The sequence below is a fragment of the Coregonus lavaretus genome (genome assembly GCF_964263955.1).
Source record: "Coregonus lavaretus genome assembly, chromosome: 2".
In the NCBI taxonomy this organism is placed as follows: domain Eukaryota; kingdom Metazoa; phylum Chordata; class Actinopteri; order Salmoniformes; family Salmonidae; genus Coregonus; species Coregonus lavaretus.
Window position 1 is genome coordinate 51,194,534 of NC_139989.1, and position 26,166 is coordinate 51,220,699.

The following is a 26,166-nucleotide window of genomic DNA, read 5'->3' on the forward strand; positions in this document are numbered from 1 at the left end:
AGGTATGCATGGTGACCCATGTCAAAACCCCAGGTAGATTTCTCCAATCTTTTCAATAAAATAATAAAATAAATGTTTTGGTTGAAAAATGTTTTGTATAATGTGTTTTGTTTTCTATACTGTATCTTTGAGTATTAGTTGCTTGTTTTGTACTTGTTTGTGTTTATTTACAAGGTAGCTTGCATTCAAGTAAAAATGTCTGAATGATTGGGTTACTTTATGCAAAATAAAATGCTTATAGCACATGTATGTTTCAAATGCAAAGTTCTCTGAAGTTAACAATCAGGCAATATGTACATGTTGATGCAAGATGAGCACGTGCATAGCTGTCCTTTCTTTTTATGTAAGGTGTTGTATTGTTACGTTATGTATTGTTGCATTTAGTTTCGTTTTGTCTAAGTGAGATGCCAGTTGTTTGAAGGCACTGTTGCCTTACTTGAGAGAGGAAGGACTATGGTTTCCTGTGCACGGATGAAGTTTAGGTGACGCCATGCAAAAGACGAACAAAGTGTACTGCCGTGTAGACTGTTCTCTCTGCTACCGCACGGCAAGCGGTACCGGAGCGCGAGGTCTCGGTCCAAAAGGCTTCTCTACAGCTTCTACCCCCAAGCCATAAGACTGCTGAAAAGCTAATCATGGCTACTTGGACTATTTGCATTGTTCCCCCCACCCCACCCCACCCCATCCCACCCCATCCCCCTCTTTTACGCTGCTGCTACTCTGTTTATTATTTATGCATAGTCACTTTATCTCTACCCGCATGTACATATTACCTCAATTACCTCTGTTCAATTACTGTTCTTTTATTTTACTGCCGCTCTTTCATTATTAGCTTTTTATTTTATTTTAACTTATCTATTTTTTCCTTAACACCTTAATTTTTTTTTTTTTTTTTAATGTAATTAAAAATTTGCATTGTTGGTTAAGGGATTGTAAATAAGCATTTCACTGTAAGGTCTACACCTGTTGTATTCGGCGCATGTGGCAAATAAAATTTGATTCGATTTGATATGACGACAAAACTATTCCTGTTGTGGAACGTGTGAAGAAAATGAAGGCCTTTGGGGACACATTGTCAGTAATAGCATCACAGTAACAGAAGAAGTACTATGTCATGAACAAACAACACTAGCATACTGAGGTACTAAGGAATAGTTTTTCATACACATGACGTCTTCCGTATGTAACATCCATCACAATGCCCCTTAATAATGATCTCAGAAGAATTCAGGTGTCAGGTTTTGGGAACATGTCTTTTAATTTTCTTTTCTTTGGTGTTGATTTAAACTCATAGAGCTTCATTCTTAAAACCCAACCCCCACATTACATGTACAATACATTTACCATACCTTTACCAAGGTTAAAAGAATGAGGAGACTGACAGACATTATATGGTTGCTTTCTGACCTTTAGTGTGAAATGGATATGAACACAAACACACTGGCAACACAATCTCCAAAAAGAGGCAGGGGGCATAGAGGAAGAGAGGGGACAGACACACACAACAATACAAAAGACAGGGACCATGAAGAAAAAACAGTCAAATACAGAACAAAAATGGAATGGATAAAAGTAACAACAGACCAAACAACAAACATCACAATGAACACATGATGGAATGGAACAAATATTCACTTCAAGAAGGCCTCAGATAATTGACTTAACCTGGAGAGTCTCCCAGTCGGCCATTTCAATAGTTGTCCTATGAGGTTACCCTATGGGTATAACATGCCATAAATGTCAGTGTCTTTATATGAGAGACTTGATGCCATTGTTTATTTTTTGATAGTTCTGATTGACACATTCAAATTAAGCTTGGAGCTAAGGCAGTGGAGTCTCCCTCAAACATGTTTTAACTTCCTACTACATTTGGAAATGAGCAGCCTACATGGTAGAGTGCGTCAACTGAGAGTGGGCTGGTTAACATTGTTCCTTCAAATTTTGTCTGATATGGGAACACTTTTTGAATTACGCTGAACAAAAATATAAACGCAACATGCAACAATTTCAAAGATTTTACTGAGTTACAGTTCATATAATGAAATCAGTCAATTGAAATAAATTCATTAGGCCCTAATCTATGGATTTCACATGACTAGGAATACAGATATGCATCTGTTGGTCTCAGGTACCTTTAAAAAAAAGGTAGGGGCGTGGATCAGAAAACCAGTAAGTATCTGGTGTGAGCACCATTTGCCTCAGTTCATCAGGCTGTTGATTGTGGCCTGTGGAATGTTGTCCCACTCCTCTTCAATGGCTGTGAGAAGTTGCTGGATATTGGTGGGAACTGGAACACGCTGTCATACACTTCGATTCTGAGCATCCCAAACATGTTCAATGGGTGACATGTCTGGTGAGTATACAGGCCATGGAAGAACTGGGACATTTTCAGCTTCCAGGAATTGTGTACAGATCCTTGCGACATTGGGTCGTGCATCATCATGCTGAAACACGAGTTGATGGCGGCGGATGAATGGTACGACAATGGGCCTCAGGATCTAGTCACAGTATCTCTGTGCATTCAAATTGCCATCGATAAAATGCAATTGTGTTCATTGTCCATAGCTTAAGCCTGCCCATACCATAACCCCAGCGCCACTATGGGGCACTCTGTTCACAACATTGACATCAACCCACACAACGCCATACACGCTGTCAGCCATCTGCCCAATACAGTTAAAACTGGGATTTATCTGTGAAGAGCACACTTCTCCAGTATGCCAGGGGCCATCAAAGGTGAGCGTTTGCCCACTGAAGTTGGTTACGACCACGAACTGCAGTCAGGTCAAGACCCTGGTGAGGACGACAAGCATGCAGATGAGCTTCCCTGAGACGGATTATGACATTTTGTGCAGAAATTCTTCGGTTGTGCAAACACACAGTTTCATCAGCTGTCTGGGTGGCTGGTTTCAGACCATCCCGCAGGTGAAGGAGCCGGATGTGGAGGTCCTGGGCTGGCGTGGTTACACACGGTCTGCGGTTGGGAGGCCGGTTGGATGTACTGACAAATACTCTAAAACGCTCTGGTGGACATTCCTGCAGTCAGCATGCCAACTGCACGCTCCCTCAAAACTTGAGACATTTGTGGCATTGTGTTGTGTGACAAAACTGCACATTTTAGAGTGGCCTTTTATTGTCCCCAGCACAAGGTGCACCTGTGTAATGATCATGCTGTTTAATCAGCTTCTTGATATGCCACACCTGTCAGGTGGATGGATTATCTTGGCAAACGAATGCTCACTAACAGGGATGTAAACAAATTTGTGCCCAAAATTTGAGAGAAATACGTTTTTTTTGCATATGGAACATTTCTGGGATCTTTGAAACATGAGACCAACATTTTACATGTTGCGCTTATATTTTAGTTCAGTATATACAGTGGGGAGAACAAGTATTTGATACACTGCCGATTTTGCAGGTTTTCCTACTTACAAAGCATGTAGAGGTCTGTAATTTTTATCATAGGTACACTTCAACTGTGAGAGACGGAATCTAAAACAAAAATCCAGAAAATCACATTGTATGATTTTAAAGTAATTAATTTGCATTTTATTGCATGACATAAGTATTTGATACATCAGAAAAGCAGAACTTAATATTTGGTACAGAAACCTTTGTTTGCAATTACAGAGATCATACGTTTCCTGTAGGTCTTAACCAGGTTTGCACACACTGCAGCAGGGATTTTGGCCCACTCCTCCATACAGACCTTCTCCAGATCCTTCAGGTTTCGGGGCTGTCGCTGGGCAATACGGACTTTCAGCTCCCTCCAAAGATTTTCTATTGGGTTCAGGTCTGGAGACTGGCTAGGCCACTCCAGGACCTTGAGATGCTTCTTACGGAGCCAGTCCTTAGTTGCCCTGGCTGTGTGTTTCGGGTCGTTGTCATGCTGGAAGACCCAGCCACGACCCATCTTCAATGCTCTTACTGAGGGAAGGAGGTTGTTGGCCAAGATCTCGCGATACATGGCCCCATCCATCCTCCCCTCAATACGGTGCAGTCGTCCTGTCCCCTTTGCAGAAAAGCATCCCCAAAGAATGATGTTTCCACCTCCATGCTTCACGGTTGGGATGGTGTTCTTGGGGTTGTACTCATCCTTCTTCTTCCTCCAAACACGGCGAGTGGAGTTTAGACCAAAAAGCTCTATTTTTGTCTCATCAGACCACATGACCTTCTCCCATTCCTCCTCTGGATCATCCAGATGGTCATTGGCAAACTTCAGATGGGCCTGGACATGCGCTGGCTTGAGCAGGGGGACCTTGCGTGCACTGCAGGATTTTAATCCATGACGGCGTAGTGTGTTACTAATGGTTTTCTTTGAGACTGTGGTCCCAGCTCTCTTCAGGTCATTGACCAGGTCCTGCCGTGTAGTTCTGGGCTGATCCCTCACCTTCCTCATGATCATTGATGCCCCACAAGGTGAGATCTTGCATGGAGTCCCAGACCGAGACTTCTTCTATTTTCTAATAATTGCGCCAACAGTTGTTGCCTTCTCACCAAGCTGCTTGCCTATTGTCCTGTAGCCCATCCCAGCCTTGTGCAGGTCTACAATTTTATCCCTGATGTCCTTACACAGCTCTCTGGTCTTGGCCATTGTGGAGAGGTTGGAGTCTGTTTGATTGAGTGTGTGGACAGGTGTCTTTTATACAGGTAACGAGTTCAAACAGGTGCAGTTAATACAGGTAATGAGTGGAGAACAGGAGGGCTTCTTAAAGAAAAACTAACAGGTCTGTGAGAGCCGGAATTCTTACTGGTTGGTAGGTAATCAAATACTTCTGTCATGCAATAAAATGCAAATTAATTACTTAAAAATCATACAATGTGATTTTCTGGATTTTTGTTTTAGATTCCATCTCTCACAGTTGAAGTGTACCTATGATAAAAATTACAGACCTCTACATGCTTTGTGAGTAGGAAAACCTGCAAAATCAGCAGTGTATCAAATACTTGTTCTCCCCACTGTATAAGGGGCTGGACGTGCGGGTGAGAAGCTGGGGTATATAAATTAGTACAAATGTATGTATAATGGGTGTTTTTTTTATCTTTACCTTTCCTTTTTATTTACTTGTTGTTCACTGATATATGTTTGAAGGGTGTTGTCTTGTTCACTGTCTTGTTGTGTGTTATGTTTTTATTGTTATTAGTGTAATGGTGTAATGTCATATTGACAAAAAAAATCATTCTTCCTTCAGTCAGTTATCCATGGCCAGCTCATATTGCTCTGCCTCTTTTACAGCAACAACCTGATTATATTTGGTCATTTCAGAACATACATGTAGCTTGTTATATTGAATTAGCAGTTATATAATTGAGAAGGTAAATTCCTTCTTATATCACATCACCCAGGGTTTCCTAGACCTAGTAGGATATCATATGTTCTCAACAGTTTCATATTCTCAACCCACACCACCACTTCAGAGAAATGACAAAGTAATAGGTCTGACAGATGACGGCAGATATGATTATCATTTAACTGGAAGACCACTGTTGTATTTTTCCACTGAGCAGCAGACCAGACCACCACCCCAACCCCTCTTCCGCTCAATTCTCGCTCTCTGAAACCACAAAATGTTCTATTGTGCGCCAGACACTCTTTTGCATCGTCTATACTAAGACCAACATTTGCTCATCCCCTGTTTGAGTATGAACACACCTTTTCCTATATCACAAAGGAACTTTAATACGGTACATTATTACCCCAGCCTCTCACTCTCACATCCATCACATAGTGGACAGACTGGTCAAAGGTGAGTTTTAATGCTGTATATTCTGTTTTGCTTTTGCAACATTTTTATAAAAAGTAAACTTACACAAATAGTTATATGAATATGGACTAAAATAATATTTTTGAGTACACATATTCTAATACTTTGATTTGACTTTAATAGTAGGCTGCAGTAACACATTTACTACCACAACGGATAACAAAATAAAGAGAAATTGAACAAAATATGCACCAAAAAACTGTACAGTCAATAAGAGAGTGGCATTTGAAATGGATAGATAACAAGTGGGATGAGACTTTTGCTTATACCAGATTATGTATTTAATGGTTGAGGGTCATGACTCGTTTCCATTGAGGATTCAATTCAGGGAATGAATATGATGACATGAAACTAGAATTCAACAATAACCATTATGTAAATTGGGTATATTTATGTCTAAGTTCCATGTACACTAGCATCAAGTTTTCATACATTTGTGTAAAATATGAGTAAACATGTGGGTAGATGAACAATATGTGTTAGCTTATGCTATGGCCTATAGGTTACGTTTGCATGCTGACTGGAAATAAGTTATATCTTGGTTATCAATAATTGTTTACTTCATTACAATAATTACCCTCTAATTCACAAATAATTTGTTTTTGTTTTTTTCAGCATGAAACAGTGACTTGCAGCTGCCCCTCCCAAACAACTTCTCACCTCATCCAGGATGTCCTTATTGATAGTATGCCTCTGGGCAGTGCTCATGTTGTCCCTTCCTCGTCCCAGTTGCCAATCATGCACCATCGGCTCAGCCAATGAGTGCAAAGAGGCAGAATTTGCTCCTGGAACCAACCTAGCAGGGGAAGGCTTTGACATCACCAAAATGAAACGCAAAGGAGCCTTTGTCATTGACATGAACGTGTGGAAACGCAAAGACAAGACATGCACCCTCTGTAAGAATCCCTATCTGGAAGGGAAAAAACAGAGGCTTCCTTTGGCAGTGGTGGATTGGAGACCAAACCACCAGTGTAGTATGAAAGTGTCCAGTAAACTCCATCGCTCCAGTGAGTCTCTCGTCAGCGCCAGCAGCTCTGCTGTCGAGAATAACTGGAAGGTCAATCTAGAGTTAGAGAAGGGATCAAAAAGTGTGAAGACGATGCTCGCTGGAACCAACTCCAAATTGGCTGAGTACTCCATGGAGAAAACCAAGAGTGACAAGTTCAGTTTCACAAGCCACGGTGTGTCCTGTGGGTATTACAGGTAAACATCAGGTGGCCCACACAGCATGAGCTCATTTTACCCTTGTGTCTCTGTGAAACCTCATTTCACAATTTCCTTTGGGGATTGTAAATAAAAGTGTATTTTTGCATGTCTGGTATATTTCTGTGATCGTTTCATTTTATGAGTGTTTGTCTGTATCCATACAACATTAACCCCCCCTCTCTCTTTTCTCTCTCCACAAATAGCTACAGAGTATCCGGCCAGCCCAAGTTACACAGAGAATTCAAGACAGCAGTGAAGAATCTCCCCAAAATATATCAACAAGAAAACAAACAACGTTATTACAAGCTTATTGATAACTTTGGCACCCATTACATTACCAAGGTGAGGGAGAGAGATGGTCAACATCAATGTGGTAAATCATCAAGGCAATAGGCACACAAACTAAAGATCAAAGTTAGGGATGTTTACTCCTAGATGTGCAGTTTACTGGCATCCCTCTGGGAACATTCATTACCTTCTACCCTCTCATCCTGTGTGTAGGTGAGCCTGGGTGGAACGGTGCAGTCTGTGACCAGTATCATGCAGTGCCAGGCCAGCCTGCAGGGTCTCAGTGCAGAGGAGGTGAAGATGTGTCTGGATGTGGAGGCATCTGCCAGTGTGGGTGATGGCAACAGCTTGCAGACTGAGTACAAGCACTGTCAGGAGGATAAGTCTAAGACAGAGAGCAAGGCCAGCTTCTCCAGTGTCTTCAATGATAGGTGGGGAATTATAGTCTGCTGCTCATTCACATATAGATTCTCCCTCGCAACATTTCTTTATTTCTGTCTCCCTCTCTCTTCACACTTCCCTAATCAATACTCTCCCTTACTGAAATGTGTACTGCCCCTCACAAAAACCTTCTCCCCCTCTGTCACCCTACAGGTTCACAGAGGTGAAGGGTGGCCACACCACAGAACCAGAACTACTCTTCTCTGCTGATAAAGATCCCTCCTCCTACAAGGAATGGCTGAACTCCCTACCACTCTATCCGGACATTGTCTCCTATTCGCTGGAATCTCTCCATGAGTTGCTGCCCACCACCAACCCAGTTCGGAAGCACCTGCGCAAGGCCATCAGCGACTACATCCTGGAGAAGGCCTTGTGGAAGAACTGTTCTGAACCCTGTCAAACTGGCATCAAAAGTGACCACATAGACTCCTGCGTCTGCAGCTGCCACAACAACCCTGGGGTGAGCGTCGACTGCTGCCCCACCCGCAAGGGCCTGGCGCGGGTGGTCATCACTGTTCAGAGAGGGGCCAACTTGTGGGGAGACCACACCACTGCCACTGACGGCTACGTGAAGGTAGCTTTCGCAGGCCAGATGATCGGACGCACTACAGTTATCTACAACAACAACAACCCAAGCTGGGCAATGAGCTATGACCTGGGAACCGTGGATCTGTCAACCAGTAAGAAGCTGAGATTTGAGGTGTGGGACGAGGACGACAAATGGAACGACGACCTGTTAGGAGAATGTGAGAAGGAGCTGACAGCCGGGGTGAAGGAGGATCTCTGCAACCTCCAGCATGGCCAAATGTTCTACAAGTGGGAGGCGGTGTGTGCCCCCAGTCTGGGTGGCTCCTCCTGTATGGACTATGTGCCCTCTCCTATGAATCCCCACCTGGAGAAGGTGTATGTGTCTCGCCACTCCCGTCTCATTCCAAAGGACATGCTGGTGAGTATGGGAGTGTTGGTGGACGGACCCAATCTCCATGCCAACAAGAGCCTCAGTACAGGGAGCAGAGAGTGTGGCAGATTTTAGAGGTATGCATGGTGACCCATGTCAAAACCCCAGGTAGATTTCTCCAACCTTTTCAATAAAATAATAAAATAAATGTTTTGGTTGAAAAATGTTTTGTATAATGTGTTTTGTTTTCTATACTGTATCTTTGAGTATTAGTTGCTTGTTTTGTACTTGTTTGTGTTTATTTACAAGGTAGCTTGCATTCAAGTAAAAATTGCTGAATGCAAAATAATGTTACTTTATGCAAAATAAAATGCTTATAGCACATGTATGTTTCAAATGCAAAGTTCTCTGAAGTTAACAATCAGGCAATATGTACATGTTGATGCAAGATGAGCACGTGCATAGCTGTCCTTTCTTTTTATGTAAGGTGTTGTATTGTTACGTTATGTATTGTTGCATTTAGTTTCGTTTTGTCTAAGTGAGATGCCAGTTGTTTGAAGGCACTGTTGCCTTACTTGAGAGAGGAAGGACTATGGTTTCCTGTGCACGGATGAAGTTTAGGTGACGCCATGCAAAAGACGAACAAAGTGTACTGCCGTGTAGACTGTTCTCTCTGCTACCGCACGGCAAGCGGTACCGGAGCGCGAAGTCTAGGTCCAAAAGGCTTCTTTACAGCTTCTACCCCCAAGCCATAAAACTGCTGAAAAGCTAATCATGGCTACTTGGACTATTTGCATTGTTCCCCCCACCCCACCCCACCCCATCCCACCCCATCCCCCTCTTTTACGCTGCTGCTACTCTGTTAATTATTTATGCATAGTCACTTTAACTCTACCCACATGTACATATTACCTCAATTACCTCTGTTCAATTACTGTGGCAAATAAAATGTGATTCGATTCGATTTGATATGACGACAAAACTATTTATGTTGTGGAACGTGTGTAGAAAATGAAGGCCTTTGGGGACACATTGTCAGTAATAGCATCACAGTAACATAAGAAGTACTATGTCATGAATAAACAACACTAGCATACTGAGGTACTAAGGAATAGTATGTAATATCCATCACAATGCCCCTGAGAATATCCCCCTTTATAATGATCTCAGAAGAATTCAGGTGTCAGGTTTTGGGAACATGTCTTTTAATTTTCTTTTCTTTGGTGTTGATTTAAACTCATAGAGCTTCATTCTTAAAACTCAACCCTCACATTACATGTACAGTACAATTACCATACTTTTACCAAGGTTAAAAGAATGAGGAGACTGACAGACATTATACGGTTGCTTTCTGACCTTTAGTGTGAAATGGATATGAACACAAACACACTGGCAACACAATCTCCAAAAAGAGGCAGGGGGCATAGAGGAAGAGAGGGGACAGACACACACAACAATACAAAAGACAGGGACCATGAAGAAAAAACAGTCAAATACAGAACAAAAATGGAATGGATAAAAGTAACAACAGACCAAACAACAAACATCACAATGAACACATGATGGAATGGAACAAATATTCACTTCAAGAAGGCCTCAGATAATTAACTTAACCTGGAGAGAGAGAGAGAGAGAGAGAGAGAGAGGATGAGAATAAATGATGTTGAGTGATGCAGCTGGTTAAAGAGAACAATAAGGTGACTTCATGTGCTCAGTCACAGTAACAACCATAAATTTGTAACAAATACTCATCCCACACACCTTTGTATCCTCCATTTCCAAAGAATCCATTTAGTCCACCACCACCATATTTGCTTTCCTTCCCTCCTGCTCCTGAAGGAGACACAAAGTCAGACACAAAGGAGGAGCAGTAGATTAGCAAAATGATGACATCAGAATGTTCTTTTCTATCTCCACATTGGAGGACCCTTGCTTTAGGTTTTGTTAGTTCAGCAGACAACAAAACAACCAAACAGAACAAACAAAAATGCAACGGTGTTAATGGACATCCCTGGTTAGACGTAGGAACCAGTGGAGGCTGGTGAGGGGAGGACAGCTTATAGTAATGGCTGGAATGGGGTCGATGGAATGGAATGCAACACATTTCATTCCATTCCATCCACTCCATTCCAGCCAATAATCTCCCTCTCTTTCTCTATACTATAATTACTATAATGGCTGGAATGGATCTACTCCATGATCTATGAGCCATTCTCCCCTCACCAGCCTCCACTGATAGGAACTAATATGATTATTCTGACAGAAGAGAGCAGGACTTTCAGTCAGGGAATGTGACTATATAACATACCGTTACTGTAGGGGGCACTCTGACCTGCACCCAGCTGTCCTTGACCATAGCCTAAGCAGTCACATGCCAAGATGAGAGTCGTAACAATAGTTAACACAGACAGAACACACTGACATAAGGGACATTTACAAGACACGCACAGAACATGCACAACAGACTAACACTGAACAATTTGTGCTCTTCCTCAACCACATGCATTCACACCTTAAGCAGTTACCACACACAGAATTTCCCAAGACAAGCAGTGTAGGGGTTGTGGGTGTGAGTGTGAGTTTAATCACCTGCTGGCTGCGCTCCATAGCCCCCTCCATTTCCTGAAACAACAAGAGACAAGTACACACATGTAAATGGGAGGAACAACGACAAACACATTCAGACATACTACAAAAAACACACACAAAAACATATACAGTGGGGAAAAAAGTATTTAGTCAGCCACCAATTGTGTAAGTTCTCCCACTTAAAAAGATGAGAGAGGCCTGTAATTTTCATCATAGGTACACGTCAACTATGACAGACAAATTGAGAATTTTTTTCTCCTGAAAATCACATTGTAGGATTTTTAATGAATTTATTTGCAAATTATGGTGGAAAATAAGTATTTGGTCACCTACAAACAAGCAAGATTTCTGGCTCTCACAGACCTGTAACTTCTTCTTTAAGAGGCTCCTCTGTCCTCCACTCGTTACCTGTATTAATGGCACCTGTTTGAACTTGTTATCAGTATAAAAGACACCTGTCCACAACTTCAAACAGTCACACTCCAAACTCCACTATGGCCAAGACCAAAGAGCTGTCAAAGGACACCAGAAACAAAATTGTAGACCTGCACCAGGCTGGGAAGACTGAATCTGCAACTTGGTTTGAAGAAATCAACTGTGGGAGCAATTATTAAGAAATGGAAGACATACAAGACCACTGATAATCTCCCTCGATCTGGGGCTCCACGCAAGATCTCACCCCGTGGGGTCAAAATGATCACAAGAACGGTGAGCAAAAATCCCAGAACCACACGGGGGGACCTAGTGAATGACCTGCAGAGAGCTGGGACCAAAGTAACAAAGCCTACCATCAGTAACACACTACGCCGCCAGGGACTCAAATCCTGCAGTGCCAGACGTGTCCCCCTGCTTAAGCCAGTACATGTCCAGGCCCGTCTGAAGTTTGCTAGAGTGCATTTGGATGATCCAGAAGAGGATTGGGAGAATGTCATATGGTCAGATGAAACCAAAATAGAACTTTTTGGTAAAAACTCAACTCGTCGTGTTTGGAGGACAAAGAATGCTGAGTTGCATCCAAAGAACACCATACCTACTGTGAAGCATGGGGGTGGAAACATCATGCTTTGGGGCTGTTTTTCTGCAAAGGGACCAGGACGACTGATCCGTGTAAAGGAAAGAAGGAATGGGGCCATGTATCGTGAGATTTTGAGTGAAAACCTCCTTCCATCAGCAAGGGCATTGAAGATGAAACGTGGCTGGGTCTTTCAGCATGACAATGATCCCAAACACACCGCCCGGGCAACGAAGGAGTGGCTTCGTAAGAAGCATTTCAAGGTCCTGGAGTGGCCTAACCAGTCTCCAGATCTCAACCCCATAGAAAATCTTTGGAGGGAGTTGAAAGTCTGTGTTGCCCAGCGACAGCCCCAAAACATCACTGCTCTAGAGGAGATCTGCATGGAGGAATGGGCCAAAATACCAGCAACAGTGTGTGAAAACCTTGTGAAGACTTTTGACCTGTGTCATTGCCAACAAAGGGTATATAACAAAGTATTGAGAAACTTTTGTTATTGACCAAATACTTGTTTTCCACCATAATTTGCAAATAAATTCATAAAAAATCCTACAATGTGATTTTCTGGAAAACATTCTCATTTTGTCTGTCATAGTTGACGTGTACCTATGATGAAAATTACAGGCCTCTCTCATCTTTTTAAGTGGGAGAACTTGCACAATTGGTGGCTGACTAAATACTTTTTTTCCCCACTGTATACCACATGAGCAGACAGACGGACGGACACACAAACAAACACATATAGCAACTGACGATGCATATAGGACAGACAGACATGTACACAAAGACGTGTACCATTTTTGCAAGGTGGTTTCCCTCCACCAACACCACCAGTCTCAGGTCCATAAGGCTGTGCACCCTGTGGCAACCCACCGTTGCCTTTAGAGAGATAGTCGGAGACAGCAGAACCAAGACAGGTTTAGAGAGAAAATACCACACATTCACGCACATATTCACACAAATAAAAAGATAGTACACACACATCTCTGTTTCTCTTTCTTATGCTCTCACTCTCTCTCACACACACACACACACACACACACTACCAGTCTCACCATATTTGCCAAAGGATTTGCCTCCATCACCACCACCAAGGCCCAGTTGCTGAGCGCCATAAGGGTAGCCTCCATCACCTGCTGGGAGAATGTATTGCAAAAAGTGTATTTAATTGTGTCTAATACTGTTATAACAAGACCTCACATAAACATTCACAACCACACACACACATCCACACACACACACATCCACACTGTATAAGCAGGGTCACAATGCTCTTACCATCCAGTCCAGCAGTATTGACTGGGGCTCCATTGTAAGGAAGCTGACCGACTCCACCCCCTGTGGAACACCACAAGGGTTGCTTACATAGTCTCATCATCTCTCCTCCCACCCCACAGACCACGTCAATGCATGGAAAACATATGACTCAATTATGGCATCAACTGTAAGCAAATGTGTAAAATGACAATGATTACTGGCTTTCCTGTGACAGTGACCCTTGAGTTTTTGACAGTGACCTTTGAGTCCCTCTATTGCTGCTTCAGTGTTCATCACGGACTTGCTTTTTTCTTTGTCTAATCCTTCTCTTCATCTGTCTGTCTACCTCTTTATTTTTCATGACCACTCTGTTTTTTCTGTCCTTTTTCTGCCTCTATTTTCTCTTCTTCTTCCTTTGTTCACCTCCTCTCTCTTTAGTGTGTATTTACCCAGGCCAGTATCAGGCCCCAGCCCCATAGGCTGAGCAACCCCGTAGGGACCCAGGCCGTACCCGACCGACTTCCCACCATCAGGCCCCAGCCCAGCGGGGACCACAGGCTGGCCCCCATAGGGCAGAGCACCACCAGGACCAGAGCCAGCACCCCCTACAGACACACACAGGGTACTGCATGAAGGAGGAGGCATGCGAGTTAAACAGAGATGGATTACACAGAGATGATCAGAGTGAGTATAGAGAGTATGTCAGATGAGAAGTGGAACACAGAATGTATGATTGTCTGAAGGAAATCATAAAATGGAGAGACTTCATTTTGTTTCACTATGTATCATTGAATTTAGAATTAAGATATATGTAGATGTAATCATCCAGATGATGTAATGAATGATGTGCTGAACATGCATATTTTGATGTTTTACAAACATAATTGTCTGGTTAAAGGGGTCATCCATATAGTGCACGTTTATGGATTATTACATGATTATGGATTAACTGATCAGGTATGTTTCAGATGGTCGTTCCCGATGGTAATTCGGAGTGTTTTGGGTGAGTGATTAGGTATTACACAGTGATATGTCCAGGGAGCGTTTCATTACTTTCGTTAGTAGCATGCACATTTTGGAGTGTGATGTGATTAGTGACATCAATTAGGGTGAAAGTTATTCTCCTTCCATGTGTACATCCTGCTTGTTGATGCCCTCTATCTTTTCAAGACAGGAGGACATTTTAGGGAAAATATCCACTTCCTGATCCCTCCTCTTCCATCTCAGGGTGACTTCCTCACCATATTGCTCCTGTCCCTGTCCCTGTGGATATCCTCCTGCGCCAAGACCTAGAATAGCAGAGGAATAAAACAAACGATGAACCCCTGGGCGGTTAACTCAGTGGTTAGATAGAGGTCCCCTAAAGGGATGAATAAAACCCCTCATAAAACAAAATTATAGGAGATATTGATAAGACATGGTTGGCAGAACATTGGCATGGTCAATAGTTATTTCCAAATGGGAGACAATTGCTACACCTAGCGTCCACACTGTTACATTACACATTACATGTTATATGATTATGACCTGCCAAATAAATGTACTTCCCTCTTACCTCACTCATATGGAGGACTAAAAGTGCCACAATTAAATAAATAAATACACCATTAAATAATTACTTAAATGTGTCATTAATTAATTCAAATTAGAATTAAATACATAAATGTGTAATTAAATGTATCATTAATTAATTCAAATACCGATTCATTTTATGTAAAATACATATATAATTATTTCACTATTTACATTTACATTTCATGATCCTGCATTGCAGTGATTCATGAATTACTTAAAACTGTCAAACTGACCCATCAAAGTCAGTGGGCGGGGCTAACGCGAATCTAGTCTGATCCATTGCTTTGGTCTGAAGTAGAGTAGGCCAACCTGGATAGAGACAATGGAGGATCTCCGTGAACTTTCCAGGGAGTTGGTTAGAGACATTTTAAACTTAGCAGAGGATGTAGAAGCAGGACCTGCTGACATTATCCGGAATTGATTTGTCTTGGCTTGATGCAGAGGGTAACCAATCAGGCGTTAGGTTCCGCCTACCAACTTTTGATGGGTCAGTTTGACAGTTTTAAGTAATTCAGGAAGCACTCCAACGCAGGACCATGAAATGTAAATGTAAATAGTGAAATTATTATATATGTATTTTACATAAAATGAATCGGTATTTGAATTAATTAATGACACATTTAATAACACATTTATGTATTTAATTCTAATTTTAATTAATTAATGACACATTTAAGTAATTATTTAATGGTGTATTTATTTATTTAATTGTGGCACTTTTAGTCCTCCATACACTCAATGCAGACTTTGAAAGATTGTTATTTGTTTTGAGTAGGCCTAAGTAAGATCCTAAGTTGGGATGTTATAACTACTCATGAGTTGTTATGACAGCTTATAGCAAGTGTTATAATGCACTATAACACATTAATTGTATATATACCTCATAGAAAGTGTTAATGACCTTCCTCATCTTACTGAGAGAGAGTCATATTTCCATAGAATAAAGTAATTACCTGATTGAGTTATTATGAGTTGTTACTGGTTATGAATGGTTACCTCCTGCTCCCTTCCCTGCCTTGCCTCCCAGCCCAGCAGCACCATCCGCTAACACTGTTGGGTACCCAATCCCTGAAACATAATTATAATCATCAATCAATTATAATTATGTCTGTATGTGAGCGGGTTAGTAGTTGGTCAGCCACCCACAGATGTTAGTTGGTTGGCTATAGATGATGAGACCTACCGGCTCCATAACCATTGCCTCCAGCACCAGCACCGTAGCCATTGCCATAGCCTGTGGAGAGGAGGGGGCACGTTAAAAACCTTCACAAGAAAGCACACATTTCAAATCAAATCAAATTTTATTTGTCACATGCGCCGAATACAACAGGTGTAGACCTTAACCAACAATGCAGTTCAAGAAATAGAGTTAAAAAGAGCTGCCGTGCGGTAGCAGAGAGAACAGTCTATGACTTGGGTGACTGGAGTCTTTGCCAATTTTCTGGGCCTTCCTCTGACACTGCCTAGTATATAGGTCCTGGATGGCAGGAAGCTTGTCCCAGTGATGTACTGGGCCGTACACACTACCCTCTGTAGCGCCTTACGGTCGGATGCCAAGCAGTTGCCATACCAGGCGGTGATGCAACCGGTCAGGATGCTCTCGATGGTGCAGCTGTAAAACCTTTTGAGGATCTGGGAACCCATGCCAAATCTTTTCAGTCTCCTGAGGGGGAAAAGGTGTTGTCGTGCACTCTTCACGACTATTTGGTGTGTTTGGACCATGATAGTTCGTTGGTGATGTGGACACCAAGGAACTTTAAACTCACGACCCTCTCCACTACAGCCCTGTTGATGTTAATGGGGGCGTGTTCGTCCCTCCTTTTCCTGTAATCCACTATCAGCTCCTTTTGTCTTGCTCACATTGAGGGAGAAGTTGTTGTCCTGGCACCACACTGCCAGGTCTCTGACCTCCTCCCTATAGGCTGTCTCATCGTTGTCGGTGATCAGGCCTACCACTGTTGTGTCGACAGCAAACTTAATAAAGGCGTTGGAGTCGTGCTTGGCCACGCAGTCGTAGGTGAACAGGGAGTACAGGAGGGGACTAAGCACGCACCCCTGATGAGCCCCAGTGTTGAGGATCAGCGTGTCAGATGTGTTGTTGCCTACCCTTACCACCTGGGGGCAGCCCATCAGGAAGTCCAGGATCCAGTTGCAGAGGGAGGTGTTTAGTCCCAGGGTCCTTAGCTTAGTGATGAGCTTTGTGGGCTCTATGGTGTTGAACACTGAGCTGTAGTCAATGAACAGCATTCTCACATAGGTGTTCCTTTTGTCCAGGTGGGAAAGGGCAGTGTGGAATGAGATTGAGATTGTGTCATCGGTGGATCTGTTGGGGCGGTATGCAAATTGGAGTGGGTCTAGGGTTTCCGGGATGATGGTGTTGATGTGAGCCATGACCAGCCTTTCAAAGCACTTCATGGCTACCAACGTGAGTGCTACGGGGCGGTAGTCATTTAGGCAGGTTACCTTCGCTTTCTTGGGCACAGGGACTATGGTGGTCTGCTTGAAACATGTAGGTATTACAGACTCGGTCAGGGAGAGCTTGAAAATGTCAGTGAAGACACTTGCCAGTTGATCTGCGCATGCTCTGAGTACACATCCTGGTAATCCGTCTGGCCCTGCGGCCTTGTGAATGTTGACCTGTTTAAAGGTCTTGCTCACATCGGCTACGGATAGCGTGATCACACAGTTGTCCGGAACAGCTGGTGCTCTCATGCATGCTTCAGTGTTGCTTGCCTCGAAGCGAGCATAAAAAGGCATTTAGTTCGTCTGGTAGGCTCGCGTCACTGGGCAGCTCGCAGCTGGGTTTCCCTTTGTAGTCCGTAATAGTTTGCAAGCCCTGCCACATCCGACGAGCATCAGAGCCGGTGTAGTAGGATTCCATCTTAGTCCTGTATTGACACTTTGCCTGTTTGGTGGTTCATCTGAGGGCATAGCGCGATTTCTTATAAGGGTCCGGATTAGTGTCCTGCTCCTTGAAAGCGCCAGCTCTAGCATTTAGTCTCAAACCAAGCATTACAGTCCCCAAAACCACTGCATGCAGCTTTCCAACTCCTCTGGCTTTAGCGTGGGCTTGTGTAATGTTATGGCAGAAGTTTTCCACAACAGTACTTACTGTACAGGGGGTAGAAAGTTTAACAGATAGAGAAGGACATGTGCATGCCATGCACAGACAGACAGATAGACAGAGACACATGCCGACACCAAATACCTGCTGGCACTGCATTGGCCCCCCCAGCTGGGCCTCCACCTGCATGAGGACAAAGGAAGTCGAGGTCACTTCCTGCTGGCACAGACCCTGAGGATCTGCCTTCTCTAATTTAAGATCACTTCTCAGTGACAACCTTGGTGCAGTTGTCTTCCGGCTCTAGAGAGGCAGCTATGTTTCACCCTGCTACTGTAATCCTCAGTCATTCCCAACATATCTATTGAATCTCATATTTCATCGTCAATGCCTCAGCTCTATACTTCAGTCTACAGTGTCCTCTAACTGTAGTTATATTTTAAGCCATTTGACCTTAAAGGAATTTGACAAGGGGAAGCATGCTGACTCACCATTCCCATAGCCGTTGCCCGCTCCAGCCCCGGGGTATGCTCCTCCCATTTGATCACCATAACCTGTGGTGACAAATAAAAAAACATTAGAGCACAGCACATCATTCATAGAGAGAGTACTGTGGGATATTTAATAAAGAGAAAAAAGAGAGGGGTAGAGAAAAGAGAGAGGGGGAGATTGGCACCTGAGATCAAAATCGAGTGAAGAAGATGGCAAATGGAAATGAGAGAGACAATTAAAGGTGGGAGAGATAGTAAGAGAGTTAGAGAAACATAGAAAATTAGAAAATTAGAAAAAGAGAGAGCTAAAGTGTGATAATGAATTGGCCTTACCCGCTGATTTGCCTGCTCCACCCTGGGGGTATCCTCCCTGTCCCAGATTAGCACCTGAGAGAGAGAGCAAGAGTGAGGAAGAGGGTAAATGAGAGTGAGAGAAAAAAGATATTAGAAAGAGAGAGAGAGAAAGAAGGATAGAGAGAGAGAGAGAGAGAGAGAGAGAGAGAGAGAGAGAGAGAGAGAGAGAGAGAGAGAGAGAGAGAATATAAAGAGAGAGAGAGAGAGAGAGAAATAAAGAGAAAGACATTGACAAAGTAAAAGCCTCACCACCACCAGCTTTGCCTGGTTTTCCTACTCCACCCTGTGGGTATCCTCCTGCTCCACCCTGTGGGTATCCTCCTGCTCCACCCTGTGGGTATCCTCCTGCTCCACCCTGAGGGTATCCTCCCTGTCTCAGACTGGCACCTGAGATTGAGAGAAAGAGCGAGAAAGAGGGCAAAATGGATTAAGATAGAAAAAGTAGAAGAGACAGAGATATAAACAGAGACAGAGATATACAAAGAGAGACAGAGATATATAAAGAGAGACAGAGATATATAAAGAGAGACAGAGATATATAAAGAGAGACAGAGATATATAAAGAGAGACAGAGATATATAAAGAGAGACAGAAATAGAAAGACAAAGCGAAAAAGTAGAAGCCACACCTCCTGGAGCTTTGCCTGCTCCATTCTGGGGGTATCCTCCTTGTCCAATACCTGTAGCATAGGTGCATTCATTACTCAAGATATCATCTACTTTTAAATGAATTTCAATTACATCACCTAACATGCATTAGAATGTACTGTGAAGAGGTAACATGGAACCTGTGCCAGATTTAGTAATGTTTCCAATTATTTTCTTTATACCACAGAATAGTGAGCCATACATTGAAAGGAGAGAAGATGTTGGTTAGGTTTCTGTCTTTCAGTGTCAGTTCCATTACCTCCTCCATAGCCATTGTTCCCTGCCCCAGGATAGCTGCCTGCTCCAGCACCGTAGCCTGTGGAATAAGTCAACAAAGCTCAGCACAAAACCCTGCGATTGACTTGAGACTGTGGGACACGATCCCTAAACTCATCACACTGTGATTGACCCTGGTACCTGTTGAGGAACCCATACAGCAAGCACTCATCCCACAATACTGCTATTGGCTCCTAGCCTGCGGAGCACAACATCCATGCACATTACATATCACTGTGATTAGGCCGTAGCCTGTGACACACAACGTCCATGCACATTACATATGTGGTCCTCTGTAGCTCAGCTGGTAGAGCACGGCGCTTGTAACGCCAAGGTAGTGGGTTCGATCCCCGGGACCACCCATACACAAAAATGTATGCACGCATGACTGTAAGTCACTTTGGATAAAAGCGTCTGCTAAATGGCATATTATATTTATATATTATACATATCACTGTGATTAGGCCGTAGCCTGTGACACACAACATCCATGCTTACCACATAACTGTGACCAGACAGAAAGATATGTTTACACAAATCCAAGCCACGGTGAAAATATTTCAAATTTCAAGTCAACCATCCCTAAAGCAATTAATCAAAAGTGAATTGCTTCCAGTGTGCTTAACAAAACACAAACATAGAGCCAACAAGACCGGTGCATCATTCATAGAGGGTATTATCATATACAGTGTCTTCGGAAAGTATTCAGACCCCTTGACTTTCTCCACATTTTGTTACGTTACAGCCTTATTTTAAAATTGATTAAATCGTTGTTTTCCCTCATCAATCTACACACAATATCTTATAATGACAAAGCAAAAACAGGTTTTTATATCACATTTACGTAAGTATTCAGACCCTTTACTCAGTACTTTGTTAAAGCACCTTTGGCAGCGATTACAGCATCAAGTCTTCTTGGGTATGACGCTACAAGCTTGGCACACCTGTATTTGGGGAGTTTCTCCCATTCTTCCCTGTAGAGCCTCTCAAGCTCTGCCAGGTTGGATGGGGAGTGTTGCTGCACAGCTATTTTCAGGTCTCTCCAGAGATGTTAGATCGTGTTCAAGTCCGGGCTCTGGCTGGGCCACTCAAGGACATTCAGAGACTTGTCCTGAAGCCACTCCTGTGTTGTCTTGGCTGTGTGCTTAGGGTCGTTGTCCTGTTGGAAGGTGAACCTTCGCCCCAGTCTGAGGTCCTGAGCGCTCTGGAGCAGGTTTTCATCAAGAATCTCTCTGACTTTGCTCCATTCATCTTTGCCTCGATCCTGACTAGTCTCCCAGTCCCTGCCGCTGAAAAACATCCCTACAGCATGATGCTGCCACCACCATGCTTCACCGTAGGGATGGTGCCAGGTTTCCTCCAGACGTGACGCTTGGCATTCAGGCCAAAGAGTTCAATCTTGGTTTCATCAGACCAAAGAATCTTGTTTCTCATGGTGTGAGAGTCTTTAGGTGCCTTTTGGCAAACTCCAAGCAGGCTGTCATGTGCCTTTTACTGAGGAGTAGCTTCCGTCTGGCCACTCTACCATAAAGGCCTGATTGGTGGAGTGCTGCAGTGATGGTTGTCCTTCTGGAAGGTTCTCCCATCTCCACAGAGGAACTCTGGAGCTCTGTCAGAGTGACCATCGGGTTCTTGGTCACCTCCCTGACCAAGGCCCTTCTCCACCGATTGCTCAGTTTGGCCGGGCGGGCCAGCTCTAGGAAGAGTCTTGGTGGTTCCAAACTTCTTCCATTTAAGAATGATGGAGGCCACTGTGTTCTTGGGGACCTTCAATGCTGCAGACATTTATTGGTACCCTTCCCCAGATCTGTGCCTCGACACAATCCTGTCTTGGCGCTCTACAGACAATTCCTTCGACCTCATGGCTTGGTTTTTGCTCTGACATGCACTGTCAACTGTGGGACCTTATATAGACAGGTGTGTGCCTTTCCAAACCATGTCCAATCAATTGAATTTACCACAGGTGGACTCCAATCAAGTTGTAGAAACATCTCAAGGATGATCAATGGAAACAGGATGCAACTGAGCTCAATTTCGAGTCTCATAGCAAAGGGTCTGAATAAGGTATTTCAGTTTTTTTGTTTTTTTTATACATTTGCAAAAATGTCTTACAACCTGTTCTCGCTTTGTCAGTATGGGGTATTGTGTGTAGATTACTGAGGATTATTATTTTTTAAAATCCATTTTAGAATAAAGCTGTAACGTAACAAAATGTGGAAAAAGTAAAGGGGTCTGAATGCTTTCCAAAGGCACTGTAGCCATTGACACAAAGTGATTGCTACAAACTACAGTGATTGGCACATGCAGGTGGACATAACACACAGACAGCTAGATTGTATGGGGTTACCAGTTTTGGTTGCTTTAGCACCCTGTCCATTGGGCTCTCCCACTCCTGGACCATATCCTAGAGACCACAACAAATGTTACTCGACAGCGCTACCTACACAATATTACAACCACAAGGGAAAATAGAAAAAACTGACAGACACAGACAGGGTAACAGAGGTTTACCATTGCCTTTGGCTCCCTGATCACTGGGAACTCCAGCGCCTGGACCATATCCTGGAGACCACAAAACAAGTTAGCTCTGTAGCTTATCATAATAGAAACAGCATCCCTCTGTTATAGTGCTTGCAACACCAAGGGTTGTGGGCTCGATTCCCGTTGGGACCACCCATACGTAAAAGGTATGCATGCATAACTGGAAGTCACTTTGGATAAAAGTGTCTGCTAAATGACATATATTATTATATATTACGTGTCCGGCTCGAAGGACCATGAAAAACAACACCACCCAGAGAGTGGTTTAAAATAAGAAACATATCGCCCTGTCTCCTCCTACTGTGTCATTGTCCTAACAGGGGGCCCACTTTAAACAGTACCTCTCCATGTGTCCAACCCTCACTGGGTGGTGCCCAGACACAGTGACATTACAGAGACTGAGAAAGAGGCTTACCATTGCTTTTACCACCATTGAGAACTCCAGCTCCTTGATCATATCCTAGAGACCACAACAAGTGTTACTAACCACTGATTATTCAAAACAATTTGCATTCCTACAACACACGCTGTTCTTTATCCTAGTAATTCAACACAGATTCTTAGCCATGCACAAAAAATATCACAGAGACTAGCTGACTAGTATTTGGGAGGATGTCAGCAAATGTCATGTCACCAAAAATATATTTCTAAAGATAGTTCTAAATAGCATGCAACATACAGTCAAAGGAGCTCCACTTCGATACAGAAAGAGACATAGAGACAGACTGTGACACAGACAGGGTATCAGAGGTTTACCATTGCTTTTAGCACCACTGGGTTCCTGAACTCCTGGGCCATATCCTAGAGATCACAATAGTGATTACTTTACACTACTTGCTCAACACTGTTTACAGTTGACCATTGGATCGCTCTGTTACGTCCTTTCCAGAACAGTTACAGGCATTCAATAAGTCTGTCGTGTTAAAGCGAGACTTACTTCCATTTAAAGCAAGACTTACTTCCAATATGGTCTTAAATGTAAAGCTGACAAAGACATAATTGTTGTAGTGGCAGTGCCATCCAGCATGCAGAACAGTGTGCGGATCATCACTGATGAAGAATAGACAGGGAAACAGAAACAACCCCAGGGTAGCAGAAGTCTACCATTTATAGCACCAAGCCCAGTAGGAACTCCAGCTCCTGGACCATATCCTGGAGACCACAACAACTGACACTGAACACTGGTTACTCAACAAGCTACGTAAGACTTATAGTCACAAGTTCTGTAGCTTATCATACGAGAGTGACAGAGAAAGAGAGATCGAGAGACTGTAACACTCCGATACAGTAGAGCTTTACCATAGCTTTTACCACTGTTGAGTGCTCCAGCTCCTGGACCATATCCTGGAGAACACAATAACTGTTACTTAACACTGGTCAAAGCAAGGTCGCGCTGTAGATTTTATTATCTAAGGTTTTGTAGGTTATGAAAATGAGTGCAATCTAGTAACTTAAATCCAGTGATTTAAATTGCCATTACCATTGCTTTTAGCACCACCATTGGGAACTTCAGCTCCTGGACCATATCCTGGAGACCACAACAACAGTTATTACTCAACACTGCTTACAGAACACAATGCATGCTGCCCTTGACAAAGACAGACGAGACGCACAAAGACTGACAGAAACGACACAGACAGGGTAACAGAGGTTTACCATTGCCTTTGGCTCCCTGATCACTGTGAACTCCAGCTCCTGGACCATATCCTGGAGACCACAACAACTGTTACTGAACACTTGTTACACAACACAAGTTAGCTCTGTATAATCAGAAGTTCTGTAGCAGTTTATCATAAGAGAGATTACTGAGAAATAGAGACTGATAGACTGTAACACTCAAGAAGAGGTTTACCATTGCTTTTAGCACCGTTGGGAGCTCCAGCTCCTGGACCATATCCTGGAACCAACAACAACTGTTACTCAACACTGCTTAAAGACAACTGATCAAAACCACTTGCACAACACATTCTGCCCTTGATCCTATTATTTCATCACATAGGTTATAGTATATGCACAAATATCTAGCAAAAACTAGCTGGTTGTGTTCAGGAGCTTATCAATATTCCTCTAAAAATAGAGTACCATACAGCATGCAACACAGACAGGCAGAGGTTTACCATTGCTTTTAGCCCCATTGGGTGCTCCAGCTCCTGGACCATATCCTGGAACCACAACAGCTCTTACTCAACACTGTTCTACAATTGACCAGACCATGGGTCTGTTAAATGCTACTATATGTTCATTCCAATGAACAGGTAACAGGCATGCAAAAATATGTTACAAACTGTAACATTATCACACAGCATGCACCATTCTGCTCGACCTCAACTTTGCCATGGACAACAAACATTGAAGACATACATAAACACAGACAGGGTAGCACAGGTTTACCATTGGGTTTAGCACCCTGACCACTGGGAACTCCAGCTCCTGGACCATATCCTGAAGACCACAATAACTGTTACTCAATACTGGTTACTCAACATAAGTTTTCTCTGTAGATCTTATCATCAGAGGTTCTGTACCTTATTTATAATAAGTGATGCTATACCATTTCACTGTAATAACATGCCATATTGTCATGTTTATTTGGCCTAATGGAAAGGTTCAGAGTACTTAAATGTCTGGCTTGAAGGACCAGGAAAAAGAGTGTCACCCAGTGATGGGTGGACTCAGAGAAAGGTGCCGGTTTACCTCTAAAGTGACAGAGAAATAGAGACTGATGAAGACTCAGAAAGAGGTTTACCATTGCTTTTACCACCGTTGGGTGCTCCAACTCCTGGGCCATATCCTGGAGACCACAACAACTGTTACTCAACACTGACAACACTGACTTATTGTAAATAATCACTTGCATGAGCACAAAACATGCTGCCCTGGATCCTTTTCCCTCTGGCCATGCACAAATATATTAATCCTAGTCAACGTTCAGAAGTCACATTGCACCAAGTTCTGTAGCACACATCATGCAACATACAGTCAAAGAAGCTCCACTTTGATACAGAAAGACACAGAGACAGACTGTGACACAGATAGGTTATCAGAGGTTTACCATTGCCTTTGGCTCCCTGACCATTTGGAACTCCAGCTCCTGGACCATATCCTAAAACCAACAACAACTCTTACTCAAAACTGTTCTAGAAATGACCAGATCATGCACGCATAATATGCTACAAACTTTGGCATTACCACACAACATGCACCATTCAGCTCAACCTCAACTTGACAAACATTGAATAGGGCCGTAGACACAGACAAGGTAGCAAAGGTTTACCATTGGGTTTAGCACCCTGACCATTGGGAATGCCAGCTCCTGGACCATATCCTGAAGACCACAACAAATGTTATTCAATACAAGTTAGCTCTGTAGATCTTATCAATGACCATTGAGTTCTATCGAAAGTCATGAAAGATACAGCAATAGAGAAATAGAGATAGAGACTGACATTTAGTAATGGTAGCAGAGGTTTACCATTGGGTTTAGCACCACTGGGTTTAGCACCGTTGGGTGCTCCAGCTCCTGGACCATATCCTGGAACCAACAACAACTCTTACTCAACCCTGTTCTACAACAGACCAAACCAGCATCAACATTTAGTGGCATCACACTGGCCTGGGCACACTGGATCTGTCAAAGGCTTCAATATGCTAATTCTAACAAACAGTTGAGGTTACAGGCATGCAGCAATGCATCACAAAGACAGAGAAACGCAGACAGGGTAGCAGAGGTTTACCATTGCCTTTGGGTCCCTGATCACTGGGAAC

The 26,166-nt window shown here is 43.2% G+C and overlaps 1 protein-coding gene across 1 annotated transcript; it reads left to right on the plus strand.

Moving 5' to 3' along the window:
* Positions 1 to 5,585: 5,585 nt before the first annotated feature.
* Positions 5,586 to 9,562, plus strand: LOC311149434 (perforin-1-like). Its single transcript, XM_084186636.1, has 5 exons — positions 5,586 to 5,747; positions 6,381 to 6,968; positions 7,175 to 7,313; positions 7,473 to 7,690; positions 7,854 to 9,562. Exons 2-5 carry the CDS (start codon positions 6,436 to 6,438, stop codon positions 8,731 to 8,733), a joined length of 1,770 nt encoding a protein of 589 aa, XP_084042762.1. The 5' UTR covers positions 5,586 to 5,747; positions 6,381 to 6,435; the 3' UTR covers positions 8,734 to 9,562.
* Positions 9,563 to 26,166: the final 16,604 nt, after the last annotated feature.